Source organism: Antechinus flavipes, chromosome 6 (genome assembly GCF_016432865.1).
Source record: "Antechinus flavipes isolate AdamAnt ecotype Samford, QLD, Australia chromosome 6, AdamAnt_v2, whole genome shotgun sequence".
NCBI lineage: Eukaryota > Metazoa > Chordata > Mammalia > Dasyuromorphia > Dasyuridae > Antechinus > Antechinus flavipes.
In genome coordinates, this window is record NC_067403.1 from 67,580,479 (window position 1) to 67,595,829 (window position 15,351).

The 15,351-nt window shown below is 38.8% G+C and overlaps 1 protein-coding gene across 1 annotated transcript in view; it reads right to left on the reverse strand.

Moving 5' to 3' along the window:
* Positions 1-1,484: 1,484 nt before the first annotated feature.
* Positions 1,485-15,351, reverse strand: part of RNF150 (ring finger protein 150) — a 338,712-nt gene continuing 324,845 nt past the window's right edge. Inside the window, exon 7 of the mRNA XM_051965732.1 lies at positions 1,485-10,982. Coding sequence (XP_051821692.1) covers positions 10,864-10,982 — 119 coding nt within the window. The 3' untranslated portion in view covers positions 1,485-10,863. The remainder of the gene's footprint in view (positions 10,983-15,351) is intronic.

Below are 15,351 nucleotides of genomic sequence, written 5' to 3' on the forward strand. Positions count from 1 at the left end.
ATCCCTTCTCAAAACAATGTTTTAAAATGCACAAAGTACATCAGATTAGAAAAAAAAAACCATTGAAACAGGATATCAATTTTTTTTTTTTAATTCATTGACTCTAGGTCAAGAACTTCTGTTCAAGGTGATGTCATTAGTTCCCATGGACTCAATTATCTCTATGTAGATGACTGCTAGATATTCAGCCCTACTCTCTCTCCTGAGATCCAGTCCCCTATCACCCACTTCCTACAGAACATTTTGGTACTGGATGCCCTGGAGAAATCTCAGACTCAGCATGTCACAATCTGAACTCATTTTTCCTTCTAAAGCCACTCTTCTTCCAGTCTCCCTTATTTCTCTCAAGGGGCTACAAAAATAAGAATAAAAAGTCCTCTCCCTCAAGAAGATAACTTCTTCTTGATTCCTTCTTCTATTCTTTCCTTCTTCTATTGATTATTCTATTGATTCCTTATGGACCACATCTTGTTGTATAGCTGAGTAAGGGCACAAGATCAGCCTCCTCTCTTCCGGAGGCTGTTCAGCAAGTAGAAGAGGCAGTGGGAAGGAAAGACTGTATATTAGTGAAACAGCAGGCAGTGAGACAGCAAGGCATCTGGTGGGACAGTGAACAGAGTGCTGGGCTTAGAATTGGGAAGACCCAAGTTCAAATTTGGAGTCAGATGCTTATTAGCTGTGTAATTCTGGGTCAAATCACTTAATTGCCTCAAATTCCTAGACTGAAAAAATGGGGATAATAACCAAATTGAGACATTTGTTAAAAGTGCTTCGTACTATGATTGGCACATATTAGGTGCTGTATAAATGCTTATTCCTTTTCCTCCTCTTCCCTAATAAATGAAATAAAGCACACTTATTTTTGCACAAAGGTATATCACCATATCCTTGGGAGGAAGATACCATGGGTATTATAATTCCCATTTTATAGATGAGAAAGGGAAGCTGAGAGAGGTTAGATAACACATATATGGTCACATAGTATTTAGTGGAGTCAGGATTTCAACCCAAGACCCAAGAACTCTCAAGTCCAACATTCTTTCCCCAACTCCAGGTCACTTAAATGTTGTGAACTGGAATTCTCTGGGTGGATAAATCATGCTTCTATTACGGAGATGTCAAACATTAGATGTCTGACTGGATGACTAGTCTAGATGACTCACTACATTCCTCCTGTGTAGCCCTAACTAGATTAAAATGTAATTGGGAATTTTTTAAACAGAAGGAATAAAAATATAATAAAACATAAATAATATAATTGTGATTTTCTAAGCCAATATACAGTATGCAGGGATCCTTATGTATGCTGTTGGAGTTTGACTTTTCTGCTTTATAGATTCCAGGAGGGGATGCCATAGTAAATACACATTGAGTAGCAAGGGCAATAGTCTGATTCCACTTTTATTAAAAAAAAAAAAACCAAAACAAAAATCCCCACCCCCTCCCTACACCCACCCCCAACCTTGCAACAAAATGTCTCAGAATTCACAATCCTTGGTTTAGCTTTTATAGCTTCAAGATTTTTACTGGTACATAATAACACAGTTGCATTTATTTACATTAGAATCTTCTAGATAACAAAAATAGCCATGTCATACTACTGAAGGTTTCCAATCATCCTCCATATTTTTCTACTACCCCCAAAGTAAGACCTACTCTCTGTGCTCTTGGAAGCACATGGCAGAGTCCAATAAAGCCGAGTCTATGTCTGGGCTTCTTCCTAATCAGGCAAAGGAATCCCTTTTAGAGTTTTCTGATTCCTCTATTTTTCAAGAGAGATTTAAAGTGCATTGGGAGGGATGGAGGAAGAAGGTGGGGGAGAGATACATATAGAATGAAATAAACTCATGCCTGGACCTGCACTTACCACCAAAATACATCTGCAGTTCTGTACAGAAAAGGATGGTGGGATAAAAAATGGCCCGTTCCACGCACCTCTGCTACCGAACTGTGGCCAGCAAAAAGGCCAAGGGAAAACCCTAACAAGAAATGCAAATGCCACTGGCGTTTGGTGCTGAGATTGCCGGGTCTGTGTCTCCTCAGCAGGTCCTAGTGATGCTCTGAATGAGGAATCGATCTGGATGTTCATACAAGTCTCATGAAGAACTGGATGGCGATTCCTCTTGTAGAAAGCACATCTGGATTGGGATCCATTTGACTAGGAAACATTCAGGGCATATTCAGGAAAGAATAGTGGATTTCCATGAGGAAAGTCCTAAAAATTGTCCTTCATGCCCGGTCCAACCAGTGCTTCAAAAAATATTACAAAAAAGTGATCTCTTAACTGGAAAATAGATCCAATAGGGCAGCTGATTAGCTTATGCTCAAGTGAGAAAGTGTAAAAGGAGTTAAAATAAGTATGTGTATGTGTGTTTTCACATTTTGTATGCTGGCCTTTGCTGGTAATGTTTTGCAGTCTAATAAGCCTGATACCATTAGATACTGCTTAGGAGGTTGACTCCACAAGCCAGAATGACCCACTCTCAGCTCAACTTATGTTAAATGGAGCCCACATCCTTTTCAATCTTAAAATCCACCTTAAAGAAAAAAAATCTATTTTTCCCCTTGGAAATGGATGGAATGTATCTTTTCACAAGTACAAAAATCATGTAAAGTTTGCTAAATACAAGGAACATCCCACTATAAAAATAACAGTCCCTCCCTTCCCTCCCCCCCCCTACATTTTTTTTTCTAATTATAAAATGGTACAACCTTTTCCAGATGACTAAGGTGGAAGTGAGAAATAAATATGGGGCTATGTACAGATACAAATATACTTGGATCGTCCACACCCTTTACATTCATCAGAAAGAAGCATGTTTATTGATCTTCCTTGTGAATTTCACATGGCCAAATTATCAGGGTATTAAGGACAAAACGATTAGTCCCTGATTTTAGATCTCTAGGCAATCATTCCAGCTGGCCAAACCTTCTTGGAAAACAGCATCATGAGTTTTTCTATTTTACAGAAGAAAAGTTGCTGCTGATAATGAGATTGCCTGTCCACCTGGGTTTCCCATCCAATTTTCCAGTATTCTTTATATGTGATTTTTTTTAATTTTTATTTTTTAAAAGTGAGTCATATTGAGGTTACTGAAGAAGCAGTTGTAATTTTAAATAAAGAGTGAAAAAGTCATGTCAAGATTCTGTAAGAGAAGAGATGATCCAGCAGAGGGCACCCTGCCCCCTCCCAAGAATGGGGTACAGCAACAAGTTTCAGACTATTACTCATTCTTCAACTGCACAAATATCTATTTGTACCTGGAACACTCTAGTGTTTTTTTTTTTTTTTTTCTAGAGATCTGGAGACACTGTGTATAGCCACTGGACATAAATGGACGTTCTTTGGCAATTTGCAAATCAACATATTCTCTATTTCATTCTCAATTCCAGACAAAAGGATGTGAGAACAACTAAGTTTTTAAGAAAGCAATGGATTGGGGTGAAGTTTCTGAGGAATGAGGGCTAAGCTCTCAATGGGAGAGATGGGGGGGTCTAAGGCCACTACTTGTTTTAGACTTTGGGATTTGGTAAAATAAATCAATATTTGAGAGAATACCCAGATATCACGCTGGGATTTAGAATCTCAGAAATATTAGTCTCAAAAGGGACTTCTGGGATTGCATACTCTACTCCTTCATTTTAAGAAAGAAACGTGAAGAAACTGAGGCTATGAGATAGCTTACCTAATATGGTCACTTAAATCAGAATTTGAATCCAGGTCATCTAGCACTCCTTCCATGACATATCCTCTCTTTCTGTCTTTACCTTGAATTTCGTTTGTGGAAATATTTGAAGAAAACAAAGCTTTATCCAAGCAAGAAACAGCTCATCCACCTAATGATTCTGTCTTTGGTCTGTAGAGTAAGTGTGTGATCCCTTTCTTTCTCCCATTCCCTTTTCCTATGACCCATCATTTCAAAATCAATGGCAACGTCACAGGAATCTCTAGGATTTGGAGATCAAAGAGCCTTACCCTGGCATAGGATGAGAGGGATTTTCTATATCGTTTCTCCCCCTCCATCATAGTGGTGAGGCCGTACTTTAGTCTCCTAAGAAAAGCACTTGTCTTATCATTGTCAATAAATGGGAACTGAACAGTTGTTCCTTAGGTGTAACGCCGATAGATTGAAGAGCTTTGAAAATGGTTTTTCCTGAAAGAGTCTCTTGATTACGGAGCACAAGAACCAGCCTGAGTTTGGAGGGCAAGACAAAGAGATGGACTTGACCTTGGTTTTTTCCTTGTTGAATAAGTATTACAACTGGAGAGCTTTTGTTGGGCAAGTGGTAACTGAAGTCTGGTTATTAATGGCCCTCTACAGGATCTGGAACCTCACCACCCATTCCGGGGATTACAATTCAGTTCCATTAAAGGGATCGAAGTGGAAGAGGCTGATTATTGATCCGTGGGCTTTTAAAATAAGGCCTGCTTTTATCACAGAGAGCCTTGGGGTTGTTAGGTGGAGAGGAAGGAAGGCCCAGGGAAAAGGAGTGAGTAACGATGAGAATTTAATCATTGTTTACTGAGAATCAATCTCCTCTCTTTTCACTCCACTGTCATGGACTGCCATCATGGCTCTCAATAAGAAGTCCATTCAACGGAGAACTGAAATCCTAGTCTTTACATCCAGTCAATAATCATAGCTACTTCCAGATTTAGAGCTGGAGGGAAATTGAGTCAACTAGTCTAATTTTCTAAAATTCTAACTAGTTGGACAACTAGTCCAACACTAATTTTTTTTTTTAATAGATGAGGGAACTGAGGCATTGAGAGGAGAAGCAACCTGTCCAGGTTGCCCAAGAAGTTAGAAGTAGAGCCTGTGGCATTCTAACTCGGGTATTCTTGTTTTCATATTCATTTTCTTCTCATTTCAAGATCCTCCAAACTTGCCTCTCCTCTCACTGTGTGAGCAAAGGAGTTTTGTTTTTTTTTTAATTTTGTCACTCTCCTTTAACCACTATTATTCAAGGCACTCATTAGTTTTGGTTAACCAACATTTGCTAAGTGGCTATACTATTCCCTGGATGTCACCAACTTGACCAAGTGGAGATTGCCATTACTATCTTCCTCTTTCTCCATTTGAAGTCAATCATATTTTTGAAGATCTCTAATCACCCCACAATGTATTTGTAGTGAAATAATTATAAGAACTAAGGTGAGAGATGGCTTAATGAAAATACTAGTTTTGGACTCAAAGGAGCTGGGCTCAGATACTGTGTCTGACATTTATAACCCATTTAACTTTGTACAAATCATTTCGATGAGCTGGGCTTGAGTTTCCTTAATTGTAAATTAAATTGTAATTTGGGTGAGATGGCCTCTGAGGTCCCTACTAGTTCTTTATTTATGCTTGAATGATCCTATGAGTGAATGGTGGGAATGGATTATTCTATCCCCAGAGCTCTTTGGGAAATTGTTGAAGGGAAGAATTAGGGGAGGAGTTGAAATAGTAGTGACAGTAAGGAGATAGTGAATCAGATTGCAGTATAGATGTATTATTATCAAGGGGTCAGTTAATGACAAGAAAACTTGGGAGGAACAAGGGTTATCAGTGGTTTGGGACAAGAATGGTGAAATGAAGAAAGAGTGAAAATAAGAAAATTGGGTTAAAATCACAGTTGGAAGGAAACTCAGGTCTATTAAATGACCTCAAACTCTCTTCCAATTTTGAATTGAATTCCAATGACTGAATTCAACTCCTTTTTCAAAGTATGAATGTCCTCGATGACACTTTTGACAGTTTAAGTACCTATAGAAATGGGGAACTCACTACCTTGTGAAACTGCACTTCCCATTTGCTTTATTACAAATGACTTTTCTCATTAGAAGCTCAAATCTAGATACAACAGTATGTGGAGAACAACAAAACCAAAACCAAAACCAAAATATGACAGATTAGGATCCATAGACTTCTTTAGTCTTGAGTGGTGTTTGAGAGTTTCACTGGTTAACCTATGGAGAGATCTGGGAAAGAAAGGAAGCAAGGAAAGGAGGGAAGAGAAAATAAAAAAAGAGGAAACAGGATGAGAAAATGAGAAGTGAGGTTGAAGTGACTGGACTAGATGACATTGTTTAAGCTTCCATTTCTAACCTTCTATGATTCTCAAGTTCCAAGAGGGGAGAAGGATGTTAGCGGAAGATGTCTCAGGAGTCCATGACTTCCTGTATCCTGTTTGCGAAGGAGGCGAGAATGATTTTTGAGAGTCATACCTGAAATGGCTATTTGATTCTGATGTGAAGTCATGAATTCCATCAAATTCAAGCCTCTTAACCCACAAATACTAATGGAGCATCTCCTGTTAGGCTTAGCTAAATGGACACGAATGTCTTCCACTTTTGACTCACTCATCTTCCTCAAAACTCTCACCTACATAGGAAGTTATCTTGTACTGAGAATCAAGCTTTAGGTCACGTCCAAGAAGAATGTGTTTGTACTAATAATAGGAGCCTCCAGATTTTTCCCAAAAGGAAAAGCCACATTTTAGGATAGAAACAGACAAATGAGAGAATGTTCAATAGAAGGGAATGAAAATGGAGATGAACATCAATTCCATGCCATATGGATCCTGGGTTGAAGATAATGGGGAATTTTAGCTTGGAGAAAAGAAGACTTAAAGCAGACAAGATAGTTGCCTTCAAGTATCTGATGGGTTATCATGTGGAAAAGGGATTGAGGATTGTTCTGCTTGACTCCAGAGGTTAGTTCTTAGACAACCAGGGAGAGGCAGCCAAGTAGAAGAGTGGCTAGAGCACTGGCGCTGAGTTCAAATCCAGTCTCAGATTGTTACTAGCAAATGAAGTCCCATAACCCTAATTGCCTAAAAATACAGTAAAGTTTCAAGGAGGAAAATTTATATTTGATAAAAAGAAAGCTTTTTTGATCCATTGGGTTATAACTGGATAGATCATAGACCTGGAATTCTGTTGTTTTCCTCAGGTGTCCAAAAACCCTGTATTGGTGGAGACTTCCTAATGGCAATATTTAGTATTCTTCTCCCCTTGAAACTGAAATCCATGAGTTTAAGAATTATCTGTAGGATTGAATTTGTATCCCAAATCATAGGATTTAATTGGAAATCACATAGATTGATCACCTAGCTCAAGTCACCTGTTTCCCAGAGGAGGAAGTGGCAGCCCCATGATTGACTCGCCAAGACCACAAGGGTAGAATCAGAGGACCCTCGCTTTAGAGAAGAAACTTTAAACTTTAAAGATCATCTATTTGAATTATCTCATTTTATAGATGAGGAAACTGAGACTCGTATAAAGGAAGTCTTGTAAAGTCAGCTTACATAATAATTATGATTATTGTATTTGGGGAAGAAAATCTGATGGCTAAGTTAGATTGGGGAGGGACAAGCAGAGATCTGGAATCCCTATGGGCTCCTGATTCCATGAAACACTAAATTTTATTTCATTACCAAATCAAAGTTGACTGTGTAGTCTTTTTCAAAATAATAATTGGTAAAAAAAAAACCACAAGAAATAATTAATATCCATGGCATAGTTGAATCATTTGGGACTCCTTCCCCCTCACAAAAATTTCCCAAAGGGCTCTTTTACCCTGCATTAATTTTTTAAAAAAGGAAAAAAAGTTATCTTTGGATACATAAGTCTATTTGAGTGGCATTTATACCCATAGAAAGGGGTGGAGGGAGATGACTAGCAAACTGTCTCCTTTGCTCTAACTCAGACTGGTCTCTCATTATCAACTTGAGTCACTTTAGTGACTAATCCTCAAATTGATCTCAATAATGAGCAGAGCCTAAATGAAGATATAGTAAATGGGCACAAATATCTAAATTTTCTTCTGCACTTTCCCCTCTTCAGGCTCAGTTAATTTTGGCCCAGGTGAAAGAATTTCTAGTTGCAGCTCAGGTAAATAGATAACTTCTGCAAAAATTGGAGGCCTTTATTGATATGATGTGTTGAGGTCATGTCTGAATTACTTTTGGATTTCTCCCAACACAGTCCTTCATTTGGAATAACTGGTGCTTAATAAATGGGTATTGACTATAAATGTGATATTTTATGAAGCACAGAGCTCTATGATCACAACAGAAACTGCAGGAGGCTACCCACTATTTTGTGGGTTTCTGTCTTTGTAGCTCAAATCATAGGATTTCACTGGAAATCATATAGGAGATTGATCACCTAGTCCAAGTCACCTATTTCCCAGAGGAAGAAGTAGAGGCCTTGTGATTGACTTGCCAGATCACAAAGGTAGACTCAGAGGACCATAGCTTTAGAGAAGAAACTTTAAAGATCATCTAGTTGAACCACCTCATTTTACAGATGAGGAAACTGAGACCCGTATAAAGGAAGTCTTGTAAGGTCAGCTTGAATAATAATTACAATTATTATTTCATATATATCTATCACTCTTGCTTATCTTTATTATTATAGGGGAATAAAGATACTGATAATTCAGAAGCATAATGTAATTCAAAAGTCATTTAAAAAATCTGGCTTTGGAATGTATTATGATTTTTTAAATCACAGATTTGTCTCAATCATGTTTGTCTCAATTTAATAAATCGGTTTGTATCTTCTGAGCCCACAGTGATTGATGGGGAGGAGAGGTGGTCCAGGTGTATATTGAGTAAAAAAGAGAAAACTCATCTGGGATTAAGAGTTTTCTATGGATAACCCACAGCTGGATAGTCAATGTTTGTCTATAATACCTTTCAACCAAGGATCTCGTATCACTTAGTATCTTAAAAGTCACTTAGAAAAAGTACAGAACAATGCATTTTTATGTTGCCCAGATTTAGGCTCTTGTCAAGGACTCTATCTGCAATAGATTAGCTCCCAGACCTGAAACAGGCTGAGGTCATAGAGAGAAAAGTTCCTTCCATTCTCCTCCCCAAGCCAGGGTGCCTCCCCCGATTCCTACTTTCAGTTCCACATCATGGTCAGAGCTGTGGACAAGGGTCTCTCAGTAAAGAAGGGCCAGGCCATATTCAAAGATCTCTCATCTCTAATTTGAGTTCCAGATGGGTGATAAGTTCCTATAGGCAGAAAACACTTCCTTACCTTTTTTTTTTTTTTTTTGGCAATCTGCAAACCTGCCCAGAGGGGACCTTTTAAATAACAGATAACAATGGCCAGTGGTCTCCCAGAACTTCCATGTTTTGGCAAGCAGCATATCCTGACAGCAAAACCCCCATCTGTTTGTTGAGTGGGTTTCTGAAGTGGGGTAAAAGGGTCTTCCTCAGAACACAGAGGGAACGTAAAGGGAGATTTACACCCAGTTTTCAACTACGGACAACGCGGGGCTTCACACAGTGGGTGAGGAGCTTCGGTGATCATTAGCAAGAGACACTGACCAAGTCAAGTTAAAAGTCTTCTCTGCACTTGGACAGTTCAAATGTAATATGTGATTACCTGCTATAAAAATAGCACATCTCTGCGAAAGGTAGGGGGAGAAAAATAAAAAGTTAAAAACCCAGTTTTAAAACCCTGGTAGGCTTTCACATTTACTCAGTGCCTCTTCTTTTCATTTTCTTTTGCTCAGCCTCTCACAGCTGGGAGAAACTTGATTTAGTCAAGTCCCACGCTGTTCTTCTGGGGATAAAATGATGTAGAAGGATTACTCTTCCCCTGGCAAACAGTTGTGCTAAGGGAACAGGGGCAAATCATTCATTAAGGAGTTACCTAAATCCTTCCATATGGACCAGGCTCAGGAATCCTTCCATATGGACCAGAGTCGGGTGTAAACACCAGGTTTAGGGATTAAGGGGAATATGGTGGCTGTTATTGCTGCTGCTCCTGCTATTGTCTTTACTATACTTAAGGGTCTGAAATAGCCAACTCTGCCATAGCTTTTCCCTAGTCAGTTTTCATAACCTACCAAGCCCAGCTCACCCATGACCCAATATGGACCCATATACTCATGGGAACCAATCAATGCACAAGGATTTTGGCTTGAAGGTAAAAGAGAGCCCAGGCCTTGGCTGTACAACTTCTCACGAGTCCCCAGCTACCAGCCCTTCAAAGTCACGGAATGCTAGTAATACAACTGGAGATGTTCCAAACTTGCAAAAAGTGAACCCTATTCCTTTCCCTTTTATGAGACATGTATGTGCCTTTAATGGCACTTGGCAAGTGGAAGCCAAGACAATGTGACTTCAGCTTCCGATTCAGGGATTGGAGTCAAGTGAACTGGGGAGGGGGAGCCCTCTGGCAGATGTGATTTTCAGGACTCACTTGGGAGAATTGAAAATCTTAATGAAAGCTGGTTCAGATGGTGATGAAGGAATGGGGCACCAGTTCTTCTCAGACCCATGCATACTTCATGATGAAATGTCAAGGTCGGAAATCTGAGAGATGGATTGCAAATGGATCAGAGCAGGCACTGGTTGCTTCCTGACAAGAATGTGGGAGGAATAAGCTGAAGGGAGCCCCCAAATCAAGCAAATTACAGATACCCTTAAAAACAACAGCAACAATACTGAATAAAATGTCAACAGCACTACCAACCACCCCCAAACAAAAGTCGCCAGTGATGGAGGGAGGGTGGAAATAAGAAGGTGAAATGAAAGTAGGAAACACTCTCGAAGCTGTCCGTTCAGTCACTGTTTTCTGAGCCGCTGAAGCCCATGTCCTTGGGCACGTGGGGGTGGTGGAAAATAAATCCGCTTTCGACTTCCAAGCTGCCAACATTATGGACTGATGGAGAGATGCTGAAACTGCGTCCAGGTTGATGAAACTCTACGTATTGCTTTTCGTGGACCCTCCCGGAATGGAGCACACTGAAGCTGTGGTGGTGGTCTGGAGGTGGATGAGTGTAGTGAGGCCTGAAGCTCGCCCCTCCCCTTCCCCCTGGAGCCCGACCATCCCCTTTGTCTTTGCTCAACATTTCAGGATTTCACCTCTTCACAGTCTTGGTCAGTAGAAAGCTCTACATCAGAGAGTCCAACTTCCATCGCCATGATCAGCGAGATATCTGAATCGCTGCTGACTGCTGGCTCTTGTTCATCTAGAAGCAGAAAGTAAACAAATGAGTTATTATATTTCCATAGCATCTATTATAATATTGTGATATTAGCACATTATCTGGCACACAGTAGGTGCTATATATATGCTTACTCCCTTCCCTTCTTTCTTTATTACCTATTTAAAGTTGTCTGGGGTTCAATCTCCTATATAAAGAGAGAACACTGAACTCGAAGCAGAAAGTAAAGAAATGAGTTATTATATTTACATAGCATCTATTATAATATTATAATATCAGCACATTATCTGGCACATAGTAGGTGCTATATATATGTTTATTCCCTTGCCTTCTCTCCTTATTACCTATTTAAAGCTGGCTGGGGCTCAATCTCCTATATAAAGAGAGAACACTGAACTAGATGACTCCATGATCTTTTCACTTAGTTCTAATTCAATAATCTCATGATTTTTTCTTTCAAGTCTAACTCAAATGCCAACTCCTTGATTTCCCAGAGGTCAAAGTGACCTCTCAAATTTTTCAGTTATCTTTTTACCTCTGCTTTGCACTATTATATCTTTTTTTTTCCCCTTCAAATTTATTTAGATACAAATCTTAACCTTATTCCCATTATAAGTTCCTTGAATGTGGAGTCCATGCCTTATTTCATTTTTCTTTATCCAGTGACATTGTATATAGTAGGAACTTAATAAAAATTTATTGGATTGAAAACAAACTGTTATTCCCATTTTGCTAGAGACTCTTGCTATTAATTATTTCAGTCATATTGAATTCTCCATGGCCCCATTTGGGCTTTTCTTGGCAGAGATACTAAAGTGGTTTGCTATTTCTTTCTGCAGCCCATTTTACAGATGAGGAAACTGAAGCAAACAGGATTAAGTGACTTGACCAGGAGCTAGTAAGTGTCTGAGGCCAGAGTTGAACTCTGGGAGGTGAATCTTCCTGACTCTAGACTCAGCACTCTGTGTACTATGATGCTACCTAACTGGACCTGCAGAATGCTTAATTGCTTCTACAGAGGATGGAAATCTAGGGCTGGGAAAGACTTCAAAACATCATAAAATCACAAATTTATAATTCTGAAGGACCTTAATTTAACTCCTTTTATTTTATAGTTGAGAAAATGACAGCCAACAAAATTAAATCACTCACTAGGATCACACTCATAAGTGACAGACAGTTTTAAACCCCAGCTTTCTGATACTATATCCAGTGCTTTTTCCACCCATTCATTCCCAGGTATCTTTGGCCAGCTTCTAATGTTCTATTTTGGACTTATCCATTAATTTTACACTTCAGTCCCATCCTATTGCTCTACACATTTTACAGTGAAAAGAATAAGGCACCACAAAGCATCATACAACCAGCAGATGGCATGTATGGATTTCCTGGCCAATGACCACCCATTCAACCAATCTGCTTCTCCCTTAACTGGCCTAAATTGGAGGCATAATAATGCTCACAGAGGAAGTCCTTGATGGTGTCTCCAAGTTTGTGGTTCTGAGGCTCTGGAAAGGAGTCCAGGTCTATGTTCTCTAAAGACTCCATTATTCTGGGCTTTCTATATTCCTTAAGAGATTAGATCTCATGGTAATTGGCAGCCCAGATGGACAAAGAGAGTGACAGTGCAGTTAGAAAGAGAGCAGACCTAGCTGAGATTTCCCCCCAAAGATCGTGGTCTGCTCTTGGCTGAAGAGACAGCTATCCTAAGGTGGGCTCTTTCTTTGGGCTAATTTAACCATTCAAATCTTCCTTTCATGGGCTCCCTGGTCTGACATTTAAAAGTGAAGGTATGAAACAATCACCCAAAAGGATTATTTTTAAGTCATCTGAGTATATTTTTTAACTTTAATGAGTTAATGTCCTGCTCTTTCACAAGCAATCACGCAGTTAAAATGAATTGTGATTTAGAAAGTGAAATGCAGCCCCCGATTATAGTGTGTCCCCCTCCTGCCTCATTCTGCATTGGTGAAATTTTCTGATAATTGTAACTGTTCGATTGGGCTAGAATTAGATGTCGAAAAGAGAAGTAGGAATACAAATCAGATGCAATTGTTTTTTATATTGAAGAAGATTTTTGTCTATTATAGGGAGAGTAAATTGCCTTTGACTGTTCACCAGTGGGCTGTGGATATTTAATTAGATGATGCATGGTAGTCTCGTGCACAGACTTTTGAGAACCTGTGTGCAAACCCACCTCCAGCTCCATTTGATAAGGCAGCCGTCAAGGCAGTTATTGGTGCCAGGATTGCTTATGTAGACATGGAAGGAAGAGGGGAAGGCTTTATTCTATAATACATGGTAGAATCTTATTCACTACAAAGGATGAGGTGGGAGGAGAGGGGATAGATTCACTGCCCTAGGAAACCTACATATTTTAAGAGTTTTATCTCCTTATACACTCCCCTAGGGAAAGGTTTGTCTTTGTTTTTGTTTCTGTATTCCCAATGCTTAGCAAAGTACTAGTTATATAAACATTTAATAAATTCTGCCTTTTACTCTCTCCCTCCTCCCTTTCTTCCATCTTTCCTTCCTTCCTTCACTCTCTCCCTCCCTCCATCCTTCCTTCCTGGCTAGGAATGAGAAGGGGAGAAGAAATATGAAGACAAAAATATTACCCAGTCTCAGGAAATTTATACCCTTGAACAGCTTATTCTTTATCTACTGAGATACACATATACCATACTTTACAGAAAAGCAGTCTTCCTGAAAAAAAGAGATGTGACTAAGACAGTGGGTAAGTTAATTCACTTTAAAAGCAATCCAGTAGTTTGAAATTTCAAAGAATTTTATATTATGTTCTTTGTAGAGTGAAGATTCCTTTTGCAAATTGCATAATCAGTGCCTAACTTATCTTGCTTTAGAGTTAATTTAGCATTCTGTATGTTAGGCTTCTTTAAAGCAAGAAGCTCCTATATTCTTTTTCAAAGTCAGGGTTCCACCAACAACACTGGATGATTTGAGCAAAAAGAAAAGTATCACTTCTTGAAGGATTCAGGTAATGAATAGCTTTGGTCTTTTCTTACTAGCTCCTAACTCTTTAGTCAGAATACTTTACCTCTTAAAACTGTCAGTGAGGATTTTTTCCCTCATACTGTCACAAATTTAAGAGATGCAAAGGATCCTTTGAAGTCATCTAATCTATACTTGTCCCTCATTTTATAGATGACAAAATAGAGACCAAGAGAAGCTAACTTGACTCAGGTAACATAGAAGAATAATTCGTTGGGATTTGAATTCAGGATCCTGGGACTAAATTCAGCAACCTCTCCCAGGTGTGGCAGATGAGTTTGATCTCTACCAGCAGAGGGTATTTCCACACTGGGATTCTCTACACTGATGAGATCATAGGTTTTCACCATTCTCCTGAATTTCTGTCATACAGCTCTCAAAGATGAGAGTTTTAAAGCTATTGCTTCCAACCCATTTCAAATTTGAGGAAAATGTTAAATGGTTTCCTGGATTTCACATGGCAATAATTGTGCTTTCAGTCCCTACTGATTTAAGTCAAAAATTTATTGTAACAAATATTTATTAAGTACTATGTACAAGGCACTGTATAGAAGTCTAAGGACACAGAAAGGGAAATGAAACAGTCTCTGCCTCAAAGACTTATGTAGAGGATATAGTACATATAGAGTACATATACAAGTAAGTAACTGATCAAAAGATCAACTTGTTGAATGGATAACTAAATAAATTAGTTTAACAATTTCCAAATGGTTCCTTTTCAGACATAAACCTTTCCCCACCTCATACCCATACTGTTGTTGTTGCTGTTACTGTTTTTATCAATGACTCATCCCAAGAAGGAAGGAGACCTCTATTGCTAGAAGCACAACTGAAATGTATTCTTTTTTTTTCCCTTGAGGCAATTGGGGTTAAGTGACTTGCCCTGGGTCACACAGCTAGGGAGTGTTAAGTGTCTAGATCACATTTGAATTCACGCCCTATGGAATTCAGGACTGGAGCTCTATCCACTGCGCTGTAGCTTTGAAACTTATTCTTATTAGAATTCTAAATTCTAATTTTTTTTAGAATTCCATATTCTTTTATTTTATATATATTTTATAAAATAAAATGATCAATTTTGTAATAGCTACAAATTCTATTATTAGAGTTGTACATTCTATTAATAGAATTATAAATTCTTATTCCTAGAAAGAAAACAATGAAGGCCATAGTGGTGAAACATACTGGAGGGGATTCATTTTCACTTCCTCATTTTTTAGTAATGGTCAAATGAGCCAATTCAGATCACTAAGCAGTTGGCATTTTCCTTCATTGCACAATGAAATTGGCGGCTGCTCAAAGACTAATCATGGGGTTCCTTTACAACTTTCACGTGGACCCAGGATAAAAGAGAACATGGAAAAAGATATGGTTTAATTGT